At 46.6% G+C, this 25,136-nt stretch overlaps 1 protein-coding gene across 5 annotated transcripts in view; it reads right to left on the minus strand.

Moving 5' to 3' along the window:
* The window catches only part of MAPK10 (mitogen-activated protein kinase 10), a 239,289-nt gene that overhangs the window by 134,691 nt on the left and 79,462 nt on the right, over positions 1-25,136 (minus strand). For 4 of the 5 annotated variants that reach the window (XM_084760086.1, XM_084760087.1, XM_084760088.1 and 1 more), the window contains one exon: positions 13,794-13,865. In XM_084760086.1, coding sequence (XP_084616212.1) covers positions 13,794-13,859 — 66 coding nt within the window. In that variant the 5' untranslated portion in view covers positions 13,860-13,865. Of the gene's footprint in view, positions 1-13,766; positions 13,866-25,136 lie in introns of those variants that run through there. The other variant, XM_084760089.1, reaches the window with a different exon arrangement.

A 25,136-nucleotide genomic window follows, 5' to 3' on the forward strand; every position in this document is an offset into this window, starting at 1 on the left:
TGCGTGTGAGTGGAAGCATGCCTGTGCTGAGGTTCTGAGTGTGAGTGGAAGCATGCGTGGGCTGAGGTTCTGAGTGCGAGTGGAAGCATGCCTGTGCTGAGGTTCTGCGTGTGAGTGGAAGCATGCGTGTGCTGAGGTTCTGAGTGTGAGTGGAAGCATGCGTGGGCTGAGGTTCTGAGTGTGAGTGGAAGCATGCGTGTGCTGAGGTTCTGCGTGTGAGTGGAAGCATGCCTGTGCTGAGGTTCTGCGTGTGAGTGGAAGCATGCGTGGGCTGAGGTTCTGCGTGTGAGTGGAAGCATGCCTGTGCTGAGGTTCTGAGTGTGAGTGGAAGCATGCGTGGGCTGAGGTTCTGCGTGTGAGTGGAAGCATGCCTGTGCTGAGGTTCTGCGTGTGAGTGGAAGCATGCCTGTGCTGAGGTTCTGAGTGTGAGTGGAAGCATGCCTGTGCTGAGGTTCTGAGTGTGAGTGGAAGCATGCCTGTGCTGAGGTTCTGCGTGTGAGTGGAAGCATGCCTGTGCTGAGGTTCTGCGTGTGAGTGGAAGCATGCGTGTGCTGAGGTTCTGAGTGTGAGTGGAAGCATGCGTGGGCTGAGGTTCTGAGTGTGAGTGGAAGCATGCGTGTGCTGAGGTTCTGCGTGTGAGTGGAAGCATGCGTGGGCTGAGGTTCTGAGTATGAGTGGAAGCATGCGTGGGCTGAGGTTCTGAGTGTGAGTGGAAGCATGCGTGGGCTGAGGTTCTGCGTGTGAGTGGAAGCATGCCTGTGCTGAGGTTCTGCGTGTGAGTGGAAGCATGCCTGTGCTGAGGTTCTGCGTGTGAGTGGAAGCATGCGTGGGCTGAGGTTCTGAGTGTGAGTGGAAGCATGCCTGTGCTGAGGTTCTGCGTGTGAGTGGAAGCATGCGTGTGCTGAGGTTCTGCGTGTGAGTGGAAGCATGCGTGTGCTGAGGTTCTGAGTGTGAGTGGAAGCATGCCTGTGCTGAGGTTCTGCGTGTGAGTGGAAGCATGCGTGTGCTGAGGTTCTGAGTGTGAGTGGAAGCATGCCTGTGCTGAGGTTCTGAGTGTGAGTGGAAGCATGCGTGGGCTGAGGTTCTGCGTGTGAGTGGAAGCATGCCTGTGCTGAGGTTCTGCGTGTGAGTGGAAGCATGCCTGTGCTGAGGTTCTGCGTGTGAGTGGAAGCATGCGTGGGCTGAGGTTCTGAGTGTGAGTGGAAGCATGCCTGTGCTGAGGTTCTGAGTGTGAGTGGAAGCATGCCTGTGCTGAGGTTCTGCGTGTGAGTGGAAGCATGCGTGTGCTGAGGTTCTGCGTGTGAGTGGAAGCATGCGTGTGCTGAGGTTCTGAGTGTGAGTGGAAGCATGCGTGGGCTGAGGTTCTGAGTGTGAGTGGAAGCATGCGTGGGCTGAGGTTCTGAGTGTGAGTGGAAGCATGCGTGTGCTGAGGTTCTGAGTGTGAGTGGAAGCATGCCTGTGCTGAGGTTCTGCGTGTGAGTGGAAGCATGCGTGTGCTGAGGTTCTGCGTGTGAGTGGAAGCATGCGTGTGCTGAGGTTCTGAGTGTGAGTGGAAGCATGCGTGGGCTGAGGTTCTGAGTGTGAGTGGAAGCATGCGTGGGCTGAGGTTCTGAGTGTGAGTGGAAGCATGCGTGTGCTGAGGTTCTGAGTGTGAGTGGAAGCATGCGTGTGCTGAGGTTCTGCGTGTGAGTGGAAGCATGCGTGGGCTGAGGTTCTGAGTATGAGTGGAAGCATGCCTGTGCTGAGGTTCTGAGTGTGAGTGGAAGCATGCGTGGGCTGAGGTTCTGAGTGTGAGTGGAAGCATGCCTGTGCTGAGGTTCTGAGTATGAGTGGAAGCATGCCTGTGCTGAGGTTCTGCGTGTGAGTGGAAGCATGCGTGTGCTGAGGTTCTGAGTGTGAGTGGAAGCATGCGTGGGCTGAGGTTCTGCGTGTGAGTGGAAGCATGCCTGTGCTGAGGTTCTGCGTGTGAGTGGAAGCATGCGTGGGCTGAGGTTCTGAGTGTGAGTGGAAGCATGCGTGGGCTGAGGTTCTGCGTGTGAGTGGAAGCATGCCTGTGCTGAGGTTCTGAGTATGAGTGGAAGCATGCCTGTGCTGAGGTTCTGAGTGTGAGTGGAAGCATGCGTGGGCTGAGGTTCTGAGTGTGAGTGGAAGCATGCCTGTGCTGAGGTTCTGAGTATGAGTGGAAGCATGCCTGTGCTGAGGTTCTGCGTGTGAGTGGAAGCATGCGTGTGCTGAGGTTCTGCGTGTGAGTGGAAGCATGCGTGTGCTGAGGTTCTGAGTGTGAGTGGAAGCATGCGTGGGCTGAGGTTCTGAGTGTGAGTGGAAGCATGCGTGGGCTGAGGTTCTGAGTGTGAGTGGAAGCATGCGTGTGCTGAGGTTCTGAGTGTGAGTGGAAGCATGCGTGTGCTGAGGTTCTGCGTGTGAGTGGAAGCATGCGTGGGCTGAGGTTCTGAGTATGAGTGGAAGCATGCCTGTGCTGAGGTTCTGAGTGTGAGTGGAAGCATGCGTGGGCTGAGGTTCTGAGTGTGAGTGGAAGCATGCCTGTGCTGAGGTTCTGAGTATGAGTGGAAGCATGCCTGTGCTGAGGTTCTGCGTGTGAGTGGAAGCATGCGTGGGCTGAGGTTCTGAGTGTGAGTGGAAGCATGCCTGTGCTGAGGTTCTGAGTGTGAGTGGAAGCATGCGTGGGCTGAGGTTCTGCGTGTGAGTGGAAGCATGCCTGTGCTGAGGTTCTGAGTGTGAGTGGAAGCATGCCTGTGCTGAGGTTCTGCGTGTGAGTGGAAGCATGCGTGGGCTGAGGTTCTGAGTGTGAGTGGAAGCATGCCTGTGCTGAGGTTCTGAGTGTGAGTGGAAGCATGCGTGGGCTGAGGTTCTGCGTGTGAGTGGAAGCATGCCTGTGCTGAGGTTCTGAGTGTGAGTGGAAGCATGCGTGGGCTGAGGTTCTGCGTGTGAGTGGAAGCATGCCTGTGCTGATGTTCTGCGTGTGAGTGGAAGCATGCGTGGGCTGAGGTTCTGAGTGTGAGTGGAAGCATGCGTGGGCTGAGGTTCTGCGTGTGAGTGGAAGCATGCCTGTGCTGAGGTTCTGAGTGTGAGTGGAAGCATGCGTGGGCTGAGGTTCTGAGTGTGAGTGGAAGCATGCCTGTGCTGAGGTTCTGAGTGTGAGTGGAAGCATGCGTGGGCTGAGGTTCTGCGTGTGAGTGGAAGCATGCCTGTGCTGAGGTTCTGCGTGTGAGTGGAAGCATGCCTGTGCTGAGGTTCTGAGTGTGAGTGGAAGCATGCCTGTGCTGAGGTTCTGAGTGTGAGTGGAAGCATGCCTGTGCTGAGGTTCTGCGTGTGAGTGGAAGCATGCGTGGGCTGAGGTTCTGAGTGTGAGTGGAAGCATGCCTGTGCTGAGGTTCTGCGTGTGAGTGGAAGCATGCCTGTGCTGAGGTTCTGCGTGTGAGTGGAAGCATGCGTGGGCTGAGGTTCTGAGTGTGAGTGGAAGCATGCCTGTGCTGAGGTTCTGCGTGTGAGTGGAAGCATGCGTGTGCTGAGGTTCTGAGTGTGAGTGGAAGCATGCCTGTGCTGAGGTTCTGCGTGTGAGTGGAAGCATGCGTGTGCTGAGGTTCTGAGTGTGAGTGGAAGCATGCGTGGGCTGAGGTTCTGAGTGTGAGTGGAAGCATGCGTGGGCTGAGGTTCTGAGTGTGAGTGGAAGCATGCGTGTGCTGAGGTTCTGAGTGTGAGTGGAAGCATGCGTGTGCTGAGGTTCTGCGTGTGAGTGGAAGCATGCGTGGGCTGAGGTTCTGAGTATGAGTGGAAGCATGCCTGTGCTGAGGTTCTGAGTGTGAGTGGAAGCATGCGTGGGCTGAGGTTCTGCGTGTGAGTGGAAGCATGCCTGTGCTGAGGTTCTGCGTGTGAGTGGAAGCATGCCTGTGCTGAGGTTCTGCGTGTGAGTGGAAGCATGCGTGGGCTGAGGTTCTGAGTGTGAGTGGAAGCATGCCTGTGCTGAGGTTCTGCGTGTGAGTGGAAGCATGCCTGTGCTGAGGTTCTGCGTGTGAGTGGAAGCATGCGTGTGCTGAGGTTCTGCGTGTGAGTGGAAGCATGCGTGGGCTGAGGTTCTGAGTATGAGTGGAAGCATGCCTGTGCTGAGGTTCTGAGTGTGAGTGGAAGCATGCGTGGGCTGAGGTTCTGAGTGTGAGTGGAAGCATGCGTGGGCTGAGGTTCTGAGTGTGAGTGGAAGCATGCGTGGGCTGAGGTTCTGAGTGTGAGTGGAAGCATGCCTGTGCTGAGGTTCTGAGTGCGAGTGGAAGCATGCCTGTGCTGAGGTTCTGAGTGTGAGTGGAAGCATGCGTGGGCTGAGGTTCTGAGTGTGAGTGGAAGCATGCCTGTGCTGAGGTTCTGAGTGTGAGTGGAAGCATGCCTGTGCTGAGGTTCTGAGTGTGAGTGGAAGCATGCGTGGGCTGAGGTTCTGAGTGTGAGTAGAAGCATGTGTGGGCTGAGGTTCTGAGTGTGAGTGGAAGCATGCCTGTGCTGAGGTTCTGAGTGTGAGTGGAAGCATGCGTGGGCTGAGGTTCTGAGTGTGAGTGGAAGCATGCCTGTGCTGAGGTTCTGAGTGTGAGTGGAAGCATGCCTGTGCTGAGGTTCTGAGTGTGAGTGGAAGCATGCCTGTGCTGAGGTTCTGAGTGTGAGTGGAAGCATGCCTGTGCTGAGGTTCTGAGTGTGAGTGGAAGCATGCCTGTGCTGAGGTTCTGAGTGTGAGTGGAAGCATGCGTGTGCTGAGGTTCTGAGTGTGAGTGGAAGCATGCCTGTGCTGAGGTTCTGAGTGCGAGTGGAAGCATGCCTGTGCTGAGGTTCTGAGTGTGAGTGGAAGCATGCGTGGGCTGAGGTTCTGAGTGTGAGTGGAAGCATGCCTGTGCTGAGGTTCTGAGTGTGAGTGGAAGCATGCGTGGGCTGAGGTTCTGAGTGTGAGTGGAAGCATGCGTGGGCTGAGGTTCTGAGTGCGAGTGGAAGCATGCCTGTGCTGAGGTTCTGAGTGTGAGTGGAAGCATGCGTGGGCTGAGGTTCTGAGTGCGAGTGGAAGCATGCGTGGGCTGAGGTTCTGAGTGCGAGTGGAAGCATGCCTGTGCTGAGGTTCTGCGTGTGAGTGGAAGCATGCCTGTGCTGAGGTTCTGAGTGCGAGTGGAAGCATGCCTGTGCTGAGGTTCTGAGTGCGAGTGGAAGCATGCGTGGGCTGAGGTTCTGAGTGTGAGTGGAAGCATGCCTGTGCTGAGGTTCTGAGTGTGAGTGGAAGCATGCCTGTGCTGAGGTTCTGAGTGTGAGTGGAAGCATGCGTGGGCTGAGGTTCTGAGTGTGAGTGGAAGCATGCCTGTGCTGAGGTTCTGAGTGTGAGTGGAAGCATGCCTGTGCTGAGGTTCTGAGTGTGAGTGGAAGCATGCCTGTGCTGAGGTTCTGAGTGTGAGTGGAAGCATGCGTGGGCTGAGGTTCTGAGTGCGAGTGGAAGCATGCCTGTGCTGAGGTTCTGAGTGTGAGTGGAAGCATGCCTGTGCTGAGGTTCTGAGTGTGAGTGGAAGCATGCGTGGGCTGAGGTTCTGAGTGTGAGTGGAAGCATGCGTGGGCTGAGGTTCTGAGTGCGAGTGGAAGCATGCCTGTGCTGAGGTTCTGAGTGTGAGTGGAAGCATGCGTGGGCTGAGGTTCTGAGTGTGAGTAGAAGCATGTGTGGGCTGAGGTTCTGAGTGTGAGTGGAAGCATGCCTGTGCTGAGGTTCTGAGTGTGAGTGGAAGCATGCGTGGGCTGAGGTTCTGAGTGTGAGTGGAAGCATGCGTGGGCTGAGGTTCTGAGTGTGAGTGGAAGCATGCGTGGGCTGAGGTTCTGAGTGTGAGTGGAAGCATGCCTGTGCTGAGGTTCTGAGTGTGAGTGGAAGCATGCCTGTGCTGAGGTTCTGAGTGTGAGTGGAAGCATGCGTGGGCTGAGGTTCTGCGTGTGAGTGGAAGCATGCCTGTGCTGAGGTTCTGAGTGTGAGTGGAAGCATGCCTGTGCTGAGGTTCTGAGTGTGAGTGGAAGCATGCGTGGGCTGAGGTTCTGAGTGTGAGTGGAAGCATGCCTGTGCTGAGGTTCTGAGTGTGAGTGGAAGCATGCGTGGGCTGAGGTTCTGAGTGTGAGTGGAAGCATGCGTGGGCTGAGGTTCTGAGTGTGAGTGGAAGCATGCGTGGGCTGAGGTTCTGAGTGCGAGTGGAAGCATGCCTGTGCTGAGGTTCTGAGTGTGAGTGGAAGCATGCGTGGGCTGAGGTTCTGAGTGTGAGTAGAAGCATGTGTGGGCTGAGGTTCTGAGTGTGAGTGGAAGCATGCCTGTGCTGAGGTTCTGAGTGTGAGTGGAAGCATGCGTGGGCTGAGGTTCTGAGTGTGAGTGGAAGCATGCGTGGGCTGAGGTTCTGAGTGTGAGTGGAAGCATGCGTGGGCTGAGGTTCTGAGTGTGAGTGGAAGCATGCGTGGGCTGAGGTTCTGAGTGTGAGTGGAAGCATGCCTGTGCTGAGGTTCTGAGTGTGAGTGGAAGCATGCGTGGGCTGAGGTTCTGAGTGCGAGTGGAAGCATGCGTGGGCTGAGGTTCTGAGTGTGAGTGGAAGCATGCGTGGGCTGAGGTTCTGAGTGTGAGTGGAAGCATGCGTGGGCTGAGGTTCTGAGTGTGAGTGGAAGCATGTGTGGGCTGAGGTTCTAGACTTAAAAAAGAAAGAAGAAAAACAGCTGGATGAGAGTCAAGATTCATGTCTCTCTGCTTTTAGACTATGGATTCAATGTGACATAGCCACTTGCTAGATCTGCTATGCCCTCCATGCTATGATGACCACATCCCCCAGAGACACGAACAAGGTAAACCCCACCTGCCATGCTGTGATGGCCACATCCCCCAGAGACATGAGCAAGGTAAACCCTCCTGCCATGCTGTGATGGCCACATCCCCCAGAGACATGAGCAAGGTAAGCTCTTCCTTCCTTGAGTTGCTTTATTCAAGCATGTTGTCACATCAAGCAGGAACTCATACAGAAAGCTGGTGCCAAGCAGTGGGACAGTTGCTATAATTAACTTGATCATGAGGACCACAGTCTCGCACAAGAAACAGAAACCCAAAGCTAGAGAAAGCCTCGAATATGATAAGCCAGTGGTTCTCAAACTGTGGGTCACAACTCCCACAGGAAGCCACATATCAATATGCTGCATATCGGATATTTATATTACAATCCATAACAGTAGCAAAATTACAGTTATGAAGTAGCAATGTAAGTAATTTTATGGTTGTGGGGGTCATCACAACCTCAGCAGCTGTATTAAAGGGCCGCAGCATTAGGAAGGTTGAGAACCACTGCTATACAGGGAGTTTGGTGGGCTGTTTTGGTGGGAGACCAGAACGCTCAGAGAAATGTGGGCGGGGCTGCTTGTCTCCTAGGACTCTTTAGGGAACTGTCTAGAGGCTGCTATGCTGCCTCCTGACCACACGCTGCAAATCTAAGTGAAACTCAAGACAAGATAAGTCAATGCAAGAAATTTCAGGAGATCACAGCCCCGGGCCCTGGGTTGGTTACCACGTATCCATCTATGCCAGCTCATGGTGGCTAACAGAAAGATACGGAAAGTGTACAGTTTGGTGAGCAAGAGTAGAAGTACAGGCAGAGCAGATATGAAGGAGCAGCTGTAATTAGTACTGAGGATGTATTCTCTTCCAAGGAAAATAGGAAAGCTGTTCCAAGGGGACCTGTGTAAGGGTCCAACATAAAAAAAATGCAGAAGCATTTGAAACAAGAGAGTCTGAGCTGAGAATGTTACTGAAGGGATTCCCCCCCCCCCCATTGAGAAGTAACTTTCCAGGGATGTGCCCTCCCAAGTCCAGATGCCAGAGTGTGTAAATGCCCTGGTAAAAGGGGCCAGACTACATCTCAAGCTGGTGGCAGAACTTGGCAGGATGGTCCACACAGTGATGGTTTTGCAAAGCACAGCAGCTATGGGGTCATGGAACTTGGATACAAGTTCTGGAACGTTCCAGAAAGTTCTGGAAAGCCACTGAGGACAGGCAGTGTGAAACAGGGACAGATATTCTGGAAGAAAGCTTTGAGCTGTCATCTTATTAAGATGTCAAGGTTAAAATTAAGCTGCAAAGAGACTCAAAGATATTGAGGATACGGGACACCATGGGACAGCTACCGAGGAGCAGTATAGGTATGTGAAGAGCCAAAAGACTCTTCAAAGCAAGATTGAAGCCTACAAGAGCCAACACTTAATCTTGCTACTCTAAATCTGGCATCTGGGGCTCTTAGCAGGATCGTGTTGCCACTGCCTCGTGTAACCCCTTATCTCTAGATCTGCTGCATGCAGTACACGCATTTCAAACACTTCTGAAAAGACCTTTTCCTAAACTCCTAAGTTTTGCATTCATTTGGTTCCCAATCAAAATACTGCATGCCAACAGAAGTCATTAAGAGCTTCACAGTGGTTGCTTCAGAGAATTGATGAATGTTCTGAGGGATGGGTGTGACCATTAACCCCAGGTCAATCATTATAGGCATGCCTTGAAGCACCACATTGCATTGCTTACAATTTTTAAAGTGCTGTGTGTTAATTAAAAATAAAACCCGAAAAGGGCAGGAGAGAGATGGCTCAGTGGTCACAAACACTCCCTGCTCTTGCAGAGGGCTTTAGTGCAGTTCTTGGCACCCACGTCATATAGTTCCCAACCACCACAGCCCCAGCCCTCACAGGCCAGGCAGCACACGTTCTGTCATTCACGTGCTGCCTGGCTCTGTCTTTTAAAAACAAGCCTTTAAAAATAGGCAATAAAAACCGTGCATGCTAGGGTTTGTATAATTGTCAAGCCCTCAAACTGCAAAATAAAACATAATTCAACTTCAACTTCAACAAACTTGAGGTTGTGCAGACAAAGTGAAGAAATGAATCTTAGACTCGTTTTTTTTTTTCATTTTATCTTATACTGGTCATTTGACAGAGTACACTTATTTATATTTATGGACTATAAGATGGTGCTGTATCCACATAAGGCAGAATGAGTAAATCAAGCTAATTAAAATGCTGATAAGGTGTGTTGAATAAAGGATATAACCAATCTCGACCAGCAATCGGCACGTGCATGAATGTCTCCTTGACACAGAGTGCTAAGTGTTTCTGTGGAACAGGGAGAAGCAGACAAGCTCTGCTCAGCTCCTTAGTGTCTAAGGCCAATAAACTGATGGCTTTATTGCTCATCACTTTTTATACAGGTGTGCATGGATCTGGGGGTGCACTGTGCCCAGTGTGTACATGCATGTGGAGGTCAGGTGTGCATGGACCTGGGGGTGCACTGTCCCCAGTGTGTGCATGCATGTGGAGGTCAGGTGTGCATGGATCTGGGGGTACACTGTGCCCAGTGTGTGCATGCATGTGGAGGTCAGGTGTGCATGGATCTGGGGGTACACTGTGTCCAATGTGTGCATGCATGTGGAGGTCAGGTGTGCATGAACCTGGGGGTGCACTGTGTCCAGTGTGTGCATGCATGTGGAGGTCAGGTGTGCATGGATCTGGGGGTGCACTGTGCCTGGTGTGTGCAGGCATGTGGAGGTCAGGTGTGCATGGATCTGGGGGTGCACTGTGCCCGGTGTGTGCACGCATGTGGAGGTCAGGTGTGCATGGATCTGGGGGTACACTGTGCCCGGTGTGTGCAGGCATGTGGAGGTCAGGTGTGCATGGATATGGGGGTGCACTGTGCCCAGTGTGTGCAGGCATGTGGAGGTCAGAGGAATTGTTCTTCATGGCTTCCACCCCGAGTCATCACTGGACTGGGACCGCCCTGAGTCAGATGGGCTGCTGCTTAGTGGTTTTCAGGCCCAGCCGTCTCCTCTTCTCTTGCCACAGCTCGGACTCTGGGCCACCATGCCTGGCTTATATGAGCTCTGAGGATTGAACTCGGGTCCTGGTACTTGTGACTGACTGCTTTCCTGGCTGAGCCATCCCTGCAGGCCCAGTAAACAAGGAACTCTTGAGATTCAGACTCTCTCCAAATTAGGAAACACTTTACGATCATTCGTGATGTGTAGTCATCAGTACATATTTAAAAAGTGATAGCGATTTGATAAATGTAAGATTAATTATGGTCATGGTTAGTAAAACAGCCAAAACATGGTCAAGAGGCGAGATGCTGAGAAGTTAGATTTCAAAGACAAAGAAGCAAATTTCCACTCAGGAAATTTTCGCTCAGTGTGTCCCTGCTGTCTTTCCTTTTACTTCTTAAAAACTCAAAACTGTATGCTGAACATCTGCTGGATTAAAATACACTGAGCGTGAGAATCAAGGTTGAGATGTCCTGGCCTTGTCCTCACTGTACGACCCCTGTGTTGTACAGGGATGGCCCTGCACCCATGATGGTGACATCTCCAGGAAGTGGGAAGTGTTGTAGATGCCAGGAGGTGGGAGGGGAAGTGTCACCTCCTCATCACTGTTGGATAATTCCCAGTTCCTGTCCTGTTTCATCCACTGAACATGGATTCATCCACTTGCATGGATTTCATTTTTATTTTAAGATATATTTATTTACGTATATGAGTACTGTATTTGCATGTATGCCTAGGTGACAGAAGAGGGCATCAGACCCCGTTATGGATGGTTGTGAGCCACCAGGTGGTTGCTGGGAATTGAACTCAGGACTCTAAAAGAGCAGCCGGTGCTCTTAACTGCTGAACCATCTCTCCAGCCACTCGGGTTTCTTTTCCTCTCCGTCTGCTCTGTCATATTTGTGCTCTGTGTGGGCTCATCTGAGCAAGGTGCTAGGGAGCTGTTCTGTTTTCAGGAGAGATCAGGAAACTTGGCATCTCATACTCCCCAGCTCCGTTTTATCATTCACATTGTGAAAATAGAAGTTATGTGTTTCATGTCTTTCATCACAAGACAAATTTCTCACCAAGGGTAGGAACAGATCTCCTGGCGGGAACACCTTAAGCAACAAGCAGTATCATAATCAATATTAGCTTGTTATTTATAATAAATAATATATTTGTTAATAAAAGCTACTCTTGGGCAGTCAGCTGTTTCAACTCAGTTGTTCCAGCCCAAGGTCCTCTCCAAGCTGACTGATTCAATCTGGCTTCTCTCTCAGCTTCTCACTGGATTGTTCTGGTTGGCTTCAAACTAACTCTAGCAATCTGTTCTAATCTTCTGACTCCTCATTCCCTGGCCCGACTCTGTCACCAGTCTGTAAAACTGTCCCAGTAAAACTGCCTCACACACTCTTCTCCACACTATTACTAATCTCTCCACACACTGCTCTTAAATCCCATCTCTTTCCTGTCTTGTTCGCCTACGAGTTGGGTGTATCCAGTCTCTGACTCATTCTGTCAAATCTTTCTCCGACTAGTCACTTTGTCTACCCCTCAATTAGACATCACTTTCTGACATTCCTACTTCCTTCTATAAACTAACTTTACTTTCATTGTTTTGGGATTAAAGGTGTGTGCTAAGGGTGTGTCTGCATTCCAGCCTGACATCACACGGACCTTGGTCCTTGGATGTGAGCTCTTACCAGAGCAGCCATGTTGCTGGATTAAAATTCCTCTACAAGGAGAGGGTAGGAAGGAGATGTCATCATATTGGCTCATTCTTGTGTAAACTCCTGTCAAGACGTCTTGGCCCTACCAAACTGACATCATGTGCAGTTATCCCTGTGAGCTTGTAGTAAGTCAAGTAAGGGAGAGGTGGGGAAGGGGGGAGGGAAGGCAGGGAAACTGGATGGGCAGCGGATAATCTCAGGGTAGCGGGTTTTAGGGCGATGGGTAATAAAGACTTTAGAAGAAGGGCTTGGGGCTATATACTACAAGATACAAAGCTACTGAAAATTTTGGGGTAAGCGTTATTTTGTTCCTAGTAACAGGACCACGCATAACTCAAAGGCTGCTCTCGCTGGTGCTCTGAAGTTAAATCACTTAGGGCTGGGAAAGGCAAGGTGCTTTTGAAGTAATTCAGATAAGAGAGAGGGTAGCTTAAGTCAAAGTGTTTGGAGAGACAGTGCAGGCACAGGCTGAGTTAAATTCAGCAGTGTGATGACAAGTTGGACATGAGGGATAGCTCATGAGACAGCTCCATAGTTTTGTTCCAACTGCAAAGACAGGGTCAGCGTTTCCTGAGTTGACGCAATGACAACGGGCAGGGGAATAATGCAAGCATTCGGGTGTTTTGTTGTCTCTGAGAAAAGTTCTGTATGTAGCTCTGGCTGACCCTGAACTCATGAACCACCTGCTTCCCCCTCCCTAGTGCTGGGAGCTACAGGTGTACACAACCGCACTCACTCAGGTTGGCTGTGAATCGGAATAGTTTGGCACTCTTTCCTGACATGTAATCTGAGATGTGGAACCGGGCAGTTGTGTGCATGAGTCTGGCTTAGAGACGCGTGACTGTGTGAGTTCTCAGGAGCACGCTTAATATTCAGAGCTCTTGGGGACAGGAGCGCCTGGAGAGTGAGCAGAAGTGCAGCGAGCTCTTACTAAGCACGTACATCCCAGCAGCCTTTTCAATGCTCTGCGCAGGCAGGCTCGATCCCTTTCTCTAACAGGATGCTGTTATTCTCCTCGTTTACAAATCAGGAAACTGAGGCACAGAACGTCGAGGAATTCACTCCCACCGGCAAGCAAGAGACTAATAAATGGTACCCTCGGCGTTTCCAACTATGCTTGCTGCATCCAGAGCTCTTGTCAGAGAAGAAATCCCATCAAAGGCTTGAATCCCAAGTTCTGTGTCAGTTGTGGATAAATGAGGTGAGAGCAAGAGTAAGTCTTAGAGTGCAGGTCAAACGCTTCACCTGGGGACCCCTAAAGCAAAAGCATGGCTCCCTCGCACTGAAGAGAGTCGTAGGAAATAATAGACGAGGCAGAGTCGCCTCTTACACCTGCTTTCAGTGGGCGCATACGGCTCAGTTCATGGCTCAGCTCAATGGGGGAAAAAGCAGTAAGCAGCCTGGAGAGACAGAAGCGCAGCCCTCTGATTTGCCTGGGAACGTGGTCAGCGTGCAATTCCTCACCACATCTCCAGCCATGCTTAAGAGTAAACACGAGGACTACAGTGAGACCTTGACAGCTGATTTAGGCTAGGACAGTTCTATACGCACCACCTGTGTGTAGGGGCCCTAAGTAACTGCTTTGTGTGTGTGTGTGTGTGTGTGTGTGTGTGTGTGTGTGTGTGTGTATGAAAGACTTTGCGTGACTACAAGGTGAGGTGTACTGACTTCATACAACCACAGTGGCTACCTTTGTGATCCTCCTTCACTGGCCACTGACGTTCAGTTGTGGCTGTTGTTATTGCTATTCTATTTTACTTTTCAGCTACTGTAAAAATAAAAATAAAAAAAAAACTGAGTGCCACTGGTAGGTACAACAGGTGGCCATCGGATGCTGCATTTGGGAGTCCTCAGCCCTTAGAAAAAGGAAGAGCAACGCAGGTTCCTATAGCTTTGATTATCAAGGCTGCATCCCAAGGATTTGGGCCGAAATACTAAAGATTTAAAGTAAAGTTGAAATCTGACTAGAAATCACTTTATAGACTGACTAACTATAAACACACTCAGAAAGGTTTCCTTATTTCTAAGCTTGCCTAAATGGACTAGGAAGGGGGGATAAAAATCTATGTATTCACTGTACTTTCCAAGCAACTTTTAATGCTACAAAGTGAGTCTAGGACAGCCAAGGCTACACAGAGAACCCTGTCTCACCTGGGTGTGGTACTATTGAAAACGGTGTGGCCACAGTGAAACACAAGGGAGCATACTGTACCTTGTTTTACTAGTAAGGAACACACACCTGGCAAAAGGCGAGTTTCACATCCAAGGTTGGTTCACTGCAGCAGTGTAAGAAACGGAGGCTCATAAATACCTGTGGGGAACAAAAGCACATGATGAGTTTCCAGGTCGCTGACTTGTAACCATTTCATGGTTTAGATTTTATAATCGTATGAGCTATAGACAAGGGACCGTGAACGTCACCTACGCACCACGATCCCCACCCGTATCTGTAATAGGAACTTTTCATACACTGTAAGTTTTATATAATGCAATGTGGTAAAAAGAAAATCTTTTATCAGCTATAATGATCCATCTCATCCTAATCATATAGATCAGATATAATGAACTGGGTTTCCCAAATAAGAGAAGGCCAAATACAAAATTTATATAACACTTTCGATGCTAGGCAACATTTGCTCAAGTGTATGGAAGCTAACTGTAGAGTCGCTGATTACTACAGTTCGGAACCACGTGTTCCCTGTAGATTCACGTGCTTGGAGGCTTGGTCTCTGGAATGGTACAATTCAGATAACTGGGCCATGCTGGTACAAGCCTGACTGATAGATCCGCAGCTGGGTGGACTGCTAAGGAGCATGGGAACTCAGGGAGGCGGGCCTAGTTGGAAGAAAGAAGACACTGGGGGTGTGCTCTTCAGGGCTGTATCTTGTTCCCTGTCCCTCAGGTGCTCACTTTCTCTGCTTCCCTGCTCACCACACGCTCCCTGACAAGACATTTCCCTACACCGTGGACTCATGGACCAACACCTCTGAACCCGTGAGACAAATGCATACCATGTTATCTCAGTGTTGGGAAACTGGCACAGTACTAGTAAGAGAAATAAAATGTTTCATATAATTCTACAAAAGAGATGGAGTCACTGGATTAGAATTTAGTACATAAACACAGATAAAATTTTTAAACATTATGCTTTGGGGGAAAGCAAGTCTGAAGTTCACTTATTAAAGCTTTAAAATATGCAAAAATAAAACTATCCATTAGTTTAAGTACACCTAACTACAGAACAAAGAAAAACTGGGTACCCTGCTAATAACTGTTTGATCTTGGTGGGAATTAAAAAATTTTTTAATTATACTATTTTTGGTGAGTTTGAAATATTTGACAATTCTGCAAGGCTGCAAGAGGAGGAGAACGTTAAGGCGATGCCAAACAAAGCCCTGAATTCCTCGGGAATGCTACGGCATCCGAAAACCCTGGCAGCTTCGCCCACTTAATTAAACACATTTTTGAACATCGTTGTATGCGAGGCAACGTTCTGTGAGATCAAAGGATTTAAACAGGAGCATGGATGTAAGGCTTCTGTTTCTGGCATGTGATTGATCAGGCATCCTGAAAACCACTCTGCAGTCAAAGCTCCTATATATATATATATATATATATATATATATATATATATATATGTATATATATGGAGAAGCATAAAAGATTTCCAGACACCTAGCTGAGCTGTTCAACAGGGGGGCAGGAAATGTTCTGAGAAGCTGAGAGCAATGAGGCGGGAGAAGGCCGACCGAGATGCACACCCAACGCACATGAGCCGAAGCTGCCACTTGGCCCTCAGCAGCTGATGGCTAGAGCCCCACGTGTGAAAGGAACCAAGCAGAGCACAGGAAACAAGCTTCCATCTACCTGGGTGGGCCAGGTGGGGGCATTGGAGAGAAATGCAAAAACCCTCACTGCAGGAAATTTTGAAAACAACTTCATGAAGAAGTAAAATAAGCCACGAGCGAGGTCTGGCTTGCTGGACTCATGTTTAGCATCAGGTGCTAATGTACATCTATCTTCCACACAGGGATTTTTTTTTTATTTAAGGGTAAAACACCCATGAACAGAGAAGAGCCTGGACACTTGTTTAGGTGTAGGAGAGAGAGCTCCGCTAGGGCAGGTGTGAGGACAAGGCTACTGTAGACGCTGAGTATAGATAAATAAAACAAGAGGCTAGAAGGGGGCAGATCCACGCGGGGGGGGGGGGGGGGCGGGAGGGGGGAGGACCAGATCCTGTTAGGTCTACACTGTAGACAACCAGGGAAACAGGAAACCGTGTGTCGAATCATGAATGAGACACTGGCCGTTCGTGTGGGAGTAAAAGTCAGCCCCATTGGAGGAAGACGGTTCTGCATGGGGGCTCTTGCACTTGCATGTGTGTTGCAAACAGGAACCTTGGCTGCTTTCATTTCAGCCTCAAGGAAGGTTATACAGCAGACATGCTGAAAGATAAAGGCAGCTTCTCCCTCTTAGATCAAACGGGAGAGCCAATCAGTCTCCAGGATAATAAAAGCTAGTGACTGCCTGAAATACAAGTTAGGCATGTTTCCTGGCCCTGATAAAGGACATGGGGCTCCTAAGCTCGATGCTCCTCTGCAGTGTGCAACCTAACACACGTGTGGTAGTTTTCCAACTGAGGCCAAGAAGCTGTTCTGGGTGTCGACACCAGCTTCCGGTTGACAGCATTGCGGTGGGTAGCAGAACAGCTGATTAGGATCCCAGAAGCCTGCATTGTCTCCGTTACCCAGGAGGGATGGCAGGCTAGCTCGGAAGCCTGCAAACAGGGAGATGCCTCAGCTTCTCTAGAAGTCTTAATTCCTACCTCATGTCATACAGAGGAAAAAAAAAACAAGGTTAAAAACTTCAGAAGGGTCAAGTTTTAAATATTATAAATTGCAAATATTACAGAAGGAAATCTATTGAATGCCAGAGGCATAAATAGCATGCAGATATACTAAGGTATAAAGGAAATTATTGCTAAACTATATGAAATTTAGTAAGTTTGCTTATGAAAAGATCTAATGGGGTTCTGTTGAAAGTAGCCACAAATCTGGGAAAGTTTTTAAAACACACAACCAATGGAAAATTTATCTACAATCTATACATACCAACTTTAAAAGAAAGACTCAGAGAATCCAGTAGAAAAATAAGTTTAACAAATTCAAAACACTTCATAGAAAAAAATGCCCATAAACACATGATGTAACAAGTAAAATCAGGGCTGAAAAGATGGCTAAGAGGTTAAGAGCACTGACTGCTCTTCTAGAGGTCCTGAGTTCAATTCCCAGCAACTGCATGGTGGCTCACAATCACCTATAATGTGATCTAATGTCCTCTTCTGGCCTGCAGAAGTGGAAGCAGGCAGAGCACTGTATAAATAATAAATAAGTAAATCTTTAAAAAAATAAAATAAAATAAAACTATAGTGAAATCGTATTTGAAGCTGAAAGTTCTGAATGAGATTTTTCAGTACTTACAAGGAGCGCTGAGCGGAAGACACTATGTGCACTCCGAGAGCTATACAACTGGAAAGGAACTCAGGAGAAACAGAACTGTTTCCTAAAGTTGTGCACAGTGTACAATGCAACAAATCCCTATCTACACATACTCTAGAGAAGCCATTATGCGTTTCCCCCGGGCTACACACGCGAGAGCATTCCCTCCAACGTCTCTGCAACAGTAAAATAAATAACAAAAACTAAAACTTGGACAAAACTCACAGACAGAACAATGGAGAGGTAAGTTGTATTGCTTAGTAGAATTCAACGTGGTGATGAAACGAGCTATTAAAAAGGAGCCATTGTCAGCATCCCCAAATCTCTTCAGATGCTTGAATAAAATGTACCTGGTTTAATTTAGGAAAAGGAGAAGCTTTGTGCAGCCCAGCAACTTGGAGGTATTTTACCTACAGCTATAATTTGAGGACTCATTTTTTTCTGTAATTCCTCTCAGAAATATTTTGTGCTTTATATGTGTGGGCCGATATATTGTAAAGTTCTTCCTTAGGAACTTTCTTATTTTATGTTCTTAAAGATCTTTCTTATTTTATGCAACTCTGGCTGGCTCGTTTCCCAAATGCTTATTGCTAAAACTCTCTGTACTTTCATACATCCTACAGATCAGTGAACTAACTTATTGAAGCCGATGCCCTTGCAGGGTGTTTTGGACTTTGCTCATATAGAAGACCAGGGCAGTTTTTCCTTCCCCTCGCCCTTCTGCAGCTCCAGACCTGCTGTTCCTTGCCTGCAGGATCTCCAGTGGAGTGAGTTTCCTCCTAACTGAAACATGCCCTCCAGGGGAGGGGGAAGTTAAAGGGGGTGCAAAGCTCCTGAGACTGAAAAGCCAACAGAGAAGGCAGCTCACAGAAGCTGCAGCCTCTGTCCAGCTGTCAGGCAGCTAATAATTGCCGACTGTGCTAGTCACACTGTGCTAGACACCTGTTATGAGGGAAAGCGTGTGATTGGGGCTTGCTTACAGTTTCAAAGGCTTGTTACATCATCACCAGGCAGGGAGCAGGGCAGCATGCAGGCCGTGCTGGAGCAGTCGCTGAGAGCTACTTCCTGACCCACAGGCAGAGAGAGAAGCACTGAGACTAGGTGTGGGCTTTTGAAACCTCAAAGTCCACCTCCAGTGACACACTTCCTCCAACCAGGCCACGCCTCCCACCTTTTAATCCTTTCAAACAGTGCCACTCCCTGGTAACAAGGCATTTAAATACATAAGCCTGTGGGGGCCGTTCTTATAAAACCACCACTCACTATCATATTTGAACTTACCTGTCCCTGTGTGCCCAATTATGTTTGAAATTCAGATGCATTAATGTTTGGTGTGTATATATACTTTTGCCATCATAACTTCTTCATGGGTTATTTCTTTTCTTTCCTTCCTTCCTTTTTCTTTTTTCTTTTTTCTTCTTTTAGATTTATTTATTTATTATTTGTACAGTATTCTGCCCGCATGTGTGCCTGCACACCAGAAGACAGCACCAGATCTCATTATAGATGGTTGTGAGCCACCATGTGCTTGCTGGGAATTGAACTCAAGACCTTTGGAAGGTCAGACAGTGCTCTTAACCTCTGAGCCATCTCTCCAGCCTGGATTCTTTTTTTTTTTAAACATATAGCAACATTATCTCTTCTGACTAATTTCAGTTGAAATGTGCTTTTTCAGCTCTGAGTATGGCTAGTCCTGTCTGCATTCATGTTTCCTTGGCTTGGAATGTCATTTTTGTTTACTGCTGATCCATATATGCCTTTGCCAGTGACCTGAGTTTCATACACGCAGAAAGCAGCTGAAACATTTGTTGTTTTTTGTTTGTTTGTTTGTTTGTTTGTTTCAAATACAATCAATCACATAACACCTTTTACATTTGGAGTATTTAAAGTATGTAATAATTTCTGTTATTTTGATGGGCTTCTGTTGCTGCTATTTGGTTTTAAAAACCCTGTGCGTTTCTTTTTCTCTCCTTTATTTTTAAGATTGCTGGTTTTCTGAGTTGTTGATGCTTTCCTAATTCTGACATATTTCACTCTTTCTAGTGAGATTTATTATTTCCCAAATTCTCTTCTTCTCCGTCTAGGGACTCTAAATATCTTATGCTTTGCCATTTCATGCTCATAAATCACCCCTGTTTATGGCCATCCTGGGGAGCCTCCATCTCTCCTCTGATTCTAAAAGAAAGCTCAGATGGAGATAAAGGAATCTTGATTGACAGTTATTTTCTTTCTGAACTTAAAATGCATCATTCACAGTTCTCTTAGCCTTTAAGGTTTCTGGTGAGAAATATGCTGATATTCGATAGATTTTTCCCTTTATAAATAATTTGGCATTTTTCTCTCAGTTGATTGGTTTTTAACAAAGGTACCAAGAATGCATATTAGATAATCAGTCAATCAATCAATAACTGACATTGGGGAAACTGAACGGTCACACACAAAACAAGTTATTTTTATAAAACAGTGTTTGTTTCTCTTAGCTTATTTCTTAACCCGGCTATGACACAAATAACTGAGACTCTTTTCTAACACAAGGCTTCACAGCACAATCTTGGAGCAGTTTTAGTCTGTTCTTAACCCTCTCTGCTACTTTGTCTCACTCCCAGCAAACATCCCAGAGATGCTTGCACTTTGTAGCTTTCCTCAGCCCCGGCTCCTTCCTCAGCCCCAGCTCCTTGCTCCTGACCTTCCTTGCACCTCTACCAGTGTCTCAATCCAATGCCTGAGTCCTCTACTTCCTCTCCTTAACACCTCCTCCCCCAGCTGGCAGGAAGTCCAGCCTTATTCTTTCCCTTGCTTATTGACAGCTGCTTTATTGACAAACTGGGGGACAATTGGGGAGCAGAATTTACACATCTAGACAGTTAATTCTCAGAACAAAGCTTGCAACCATACATGAGGGGTAAAGAAATCAGCATTTACACTACACAATAGCCTTATGCCTACAATGTAGTAATAAAAAAATAGACTCAATACCCATTAAAGACTTTAAAAAGAACATATAGGTGAAAATTCTATCATTTTGTCCTGGGTAAAATATTGGCAGAGGTCTGATCGTAAAAGCAGAATAAACAAAAGGCAAAAGTAAACTAATGGGATGACGTTAACTGCTATGCATGACCACCAAGTAAGAGTGGTCTTATCTGTCAACTGCTAGCTTTATTTCCTGAGCAGCCAGGTCAATTTAGAAAGCCTCTAACTATGCCAATGTCTTAAAGGGCTCTCTCTAATGTGTCCTCAAGCAGTTTGTGAGTTTCAGATCTTACTCTGAGATTCTCGGTCCAGATGGAGTTGATTTTTATATAACGTGAGAGATAAAGGACTCACTTTATTCCTACACATTGTCCCAGGACCATTTGTTAATATGTACTTTTTTTTTCCTCAATGAGTATTTTTGGTAAATTATTTGTAGGTTCTACAAAAAATCAACAGCAGGACATGACCCAGTAACCCTGCTTAGCTTTGAGATTCATGCCAGGCTGAATATAGTCAGTGATAATGCACTATATTTTTTTAAAAAATAAAGAGTAAATTTCAACTATTTCAGCATCAAAAATTATAGGTAAGTTAGGTAATTTATGCATTATTTAGCTTTAGTAAACCATTTCACATTGTGAACACGCATCATAACAGCCCACCGTAAGGCAGACACAATAATGCCTGCCTGCAATAACACATGAAAGGACTGGGAATTCAAAGCCAGCCAGGATGGCAGGTGAAACAACAGAAGAAAAAACATCATGCTGTACCTCCTAGACACACACAATTATCATTTTTAAATGAAAAAAATCATATTAAAAACAAATAAAGTTGAGGTATTGCATCTCAAACATCAGCAAACTTCTCCCAACTAGTCAGTGTGACAGACAGGACTAGTAGCATAATTATATAAGCTTCCTGGAACAAATCATTTCAGACAACACTTAGTGTGAGGAGTACGTAACATGCTAACTCTGATGTTTTCATTATTCACATGATGTGTAAGGTTAACAAGACATCTCTAGAACTGGTTCAACAGATGATACTGTTTCCATCTTCCATACTGTGGTAGATCCCAGTGGCCCTCACTTTGTTGCCAAGCTGTCTCTTTTTCTTCATTTGTTAATGTATCTGTCAGTATGTTCACTGCCCTGGTTTGTTCATTGCTGTCGCAGAACGCTGACTGAGGGTTTACTTGGCTTACACATCCAAGTTACAGCCCATCGTTGAGGGAAGTCAGGGCAGGGACTCAAGTGGGGACCCTGCAGAGGCACTGGAGGGACACTGTCCACCGACTTGATCCTCTTACACACTGTGCAAACCCACACTCACACTCAGCATGCCACACCCTTACACACTGTGCACCACACTCATGCTCAGCACACCGTCCCCATACACAGTGCACCACACTCACGCTCAGCACGCCACACCCTTACACAGTGTGCACCACACTCATGCTCAGCACACCGTCCCCATACACAGTGTGCACATCCACACTCTCCTCAGCACGCCACACCCTTACACAGTGTGCACATCCACACTCTCCTCAGCACGCCACACCCTTACACAGTGTGCACCACACTCGTGTCTAGGTTTGCACTATGTGTGTATGTGAGTCACACACGGTCTTTTTCTCTGAGTAGTTATAAGAGATAAAATGTTTCTTCCTCTATTGAATCCTCTCTAAAAGGTTACATTTGTAAAAGCTGAAGCACAGCGTTCTGTTCCTAGTGAGCTGCACATCTACTTTATAGATACAGCCTCATAATAAGTAATTAACACACCACATCTCATCATGTAAAATGGAGGCACTCTGTCAGCCCAAAGACTGAAAGCACCGAAGAATCGAAGACCCTAAAATCATTCAGATTTTAGTCAAATTATTTATTATGTATATATAATCATTTATAGTATTAACTTCATGGTTTAAAAGCTACTCTAATTTCACCACATTAAATCAGTAAAAAAAAAAAAAGCACACTATAAGTATTTATCAGTGTCCATTCGGTGTTATCCACTGTAGTGGGGACTCCATGAATAAAAGTAAATAACTCAAAGTTTAAAAGCCAAAATTAATGCCTATAAGGAATCCTTATTAGATTAATGTGTTGTATGTATAAAGACTTATTTTAAAGTTCTAAAAGTTCAAGGTTTCCATTAAATAATATCTTATTTGCCCAAGAATTGCTTTTTAAAATATTTATTGTAACACAAGATGGCGTTATAATAAGCTTTAAGAAAGAAAAAGAAATAAAACTTAAGGCATTTAATTTAAAGAGCAAAATTAAATCTTAATTCCACTGAACAAGTATATTATTGCTTTAATTATGTGTCCTCAGGATAACTAGGGCAACAGAGACTATTAATTAGGTGAAATGTCAACTTGCATCCTACAGAGGTGATGAACTTACATGAACAAATCCATCCCTTAAATGATGTGGAAAATCTAACAATATAATGAGAAGAGTATATTCAGAGGTCACTTTATCTTCCAGTCACTTAGCAACTGAATTGGAATGAAGAGGGCAAGAGGGAAATGATTTGGAAAAATAATTAACTCTAAACTCTGTGCAAAGACAAGTGGCAAGGAAGCTTGAGAGCAAAGCAGCTCCAGCAGCCCTTCCCTGAGCCGCCTTCCCTGCCAGCCCACACAGTGCCCAGTTCCCTCCACTCTCTTCTGACTTCTCAGCTTCAGGAGCACAAAGGCACACACACATGCACACACACATGCACACACACAGGCACACACACAGGCACACACACAGGCACACACACATGCACACACATGCATACACGCACATGCACACACACATGCACACACACAGGCACACACACATGCATACACAGGCACACACACAGGCACACCAACAGCTCCTTACAAACACTTCATCTTTTGATTTGGGGGCATATTATTGGCAGTCCCTTTTGCAGGTATAATTGCCAAATATCACACACACACACACACACACACACACACACACACACACGCATGCACGCATGCACACAGGCACATCCAAATGCACACACACATATGCACACAAGCACACACACATGTATACATGCACCAGCACACACATGCACACACACACAGCAAACACAGGCACACCCACCTCCTTTAAATGCTAAAGAAAAACACATTACTAGAAACTTGGATCCAAAGAGCAGGCAGCAACTCCACTTAGCAGCTTGCAAGGCTTTTTCTTTCCATTGCTAGCCATACCACATAGAGTGAATGTGGAATAAAAAGATACTGTCCATTAAAAATAATACCAATGTTTTGAACAGAATAAGTCATAATTTCTCCTGAGGTCTGTGTTTTCCTAGTTTATTCCTTCTGTCTTTTTGAAATGACTACATTTAAGAGAGTATTTCTTATAATGCTGATTGTCATCTCAGAAAATATGTAATATTCACTATCATCATTTCAAGGTAATTAACAGTTTTGAGCACATTCAAATAAGTGGCCCTTGCCCATTAAAAAGTCATTTATTTAATGATAATATGAGTTAATAATGGACTGTGGATTTTACTTAAAAATTAAGTCTTTACAGCCCTGAGTTAGACCATCTGCAGTCTTATGAGGAAGTGTCTGTGGTTCCTTGCATGCACCAAAGCATGCTAGACACTACGTTCTAGATAAAGATGTGGAAACAGGGATCTGTTCAATGTTATCTATAAGTAATCCTGTGTGAGCACTTTGAGTAATGAGTTAACCATTCCTCATTTGCTTTCCAACTATGGGCATCTACGTCACACTATGGGCATCTACGTCACACTATGGGCATCTACATCACACTACATCATGCTACATCATGCTACATCACATCACCTTACTGCATAAAACCACATGTACTCTCACAATGCTCAGGCTTTCAAACTTTATCCAAAGCCGTCTAAGATACGGTATGCTGAGATACATTTTTCAAAAACTTGTAAAATACACCTCGTGTGAATACACAAAATGATCTGCTAGTTTTATTTGTAAAGAAAACAGCCCTGGACAAAATATAATATCGTGTTATATACTCTGTTCAATTTATTTTCATTAGTGACATTTCACAATTAGCTGAAATGTCAAACCAAGTAAGTTCAAATAAGGCATTAAAGGCTGGCATATTTATCCATTGCCTATAAGGATTACTCATGCCAGATGTTTCATCCACCCTATATTTTATAAAGTTGTAATATGCTCTAGCATATTACTCTATATTTATATATATGAATATATTTAGCACATATTACTTTTGTGCTTGTGCATTTAGTGAACTGAATAATTAGCAATGCTGAAAATATAAGGCCGTTATAGGAGTGATGCGATTTCCACTAATGTAAGGACCAGGAATTCAGCCCTTCTATTCTAAGCTACACTGCATCTTTATGTTATTGATTAGGGAGCAGCAGGTGACAAGAGCAACAGTGTGAGGGGGCAGCAATCCCGAGCCCTAGTCAGCACATTTAATGCTTGACAACTCAGGGCTGCTGTCTTCCCTTCAGCATAGAGTCACTATATAAGTAAGCTGCTAGGACGCAACAGGGAGTATATGTATGTTTACATTACACTCAAGATCAGAGGCTGGGAGATGGCTCAACAGCTGAGGTGCTTGCCGTGCAAGCCTAAGGACCTGAGTTCAGATCCCCAGCACACATGTAAATTCCACGTGAGAGTAGTGGCCCACGTGAGGTTCCAGTGCTCAGACACAAAACATGGACCCCCCCCCCCCAGAGCAAGCTCCTTACCTAAACTAGCTGTGTCAACAATCTCTGGTTTCATAGAAGAGCCCGCCTCAGTGAATAAGAGAGTAATTAAGGAAGACGTGTGATGTCATGCTAGAGTCTCCATGTCCACTAACCCGTGAACCCAAGTTCATTTGAACACACACACACACACACACACACACACACACACACACACACACACATACAAATGTGAATTTAAAAGCAACTTACAAGTTCTAAAAGTACAAGATTCCTCTCCCTCCCCCGTGTGTGTGTGTGTGTGTGTGTGTGTGTGTGTGTGTGTGTACCTGAATGTGTACAAGTGATACCATACACGCTCACGTGGAGAGGCCAGAAGAGAACTCTGCACTGTCTGTTCCTTCCTCATT

Source organism: Acomys minous (assembly GCF_964271855.1).
Source record: "Acomys minous genome assembly, chromosome: 15".
In the NCBI taxonomy this organism is placed as follows: Eukaryota; Metazoa; Chordata; class Mammalia; order Rodentia; family Muridae; genus Acomys; species Acomys minous.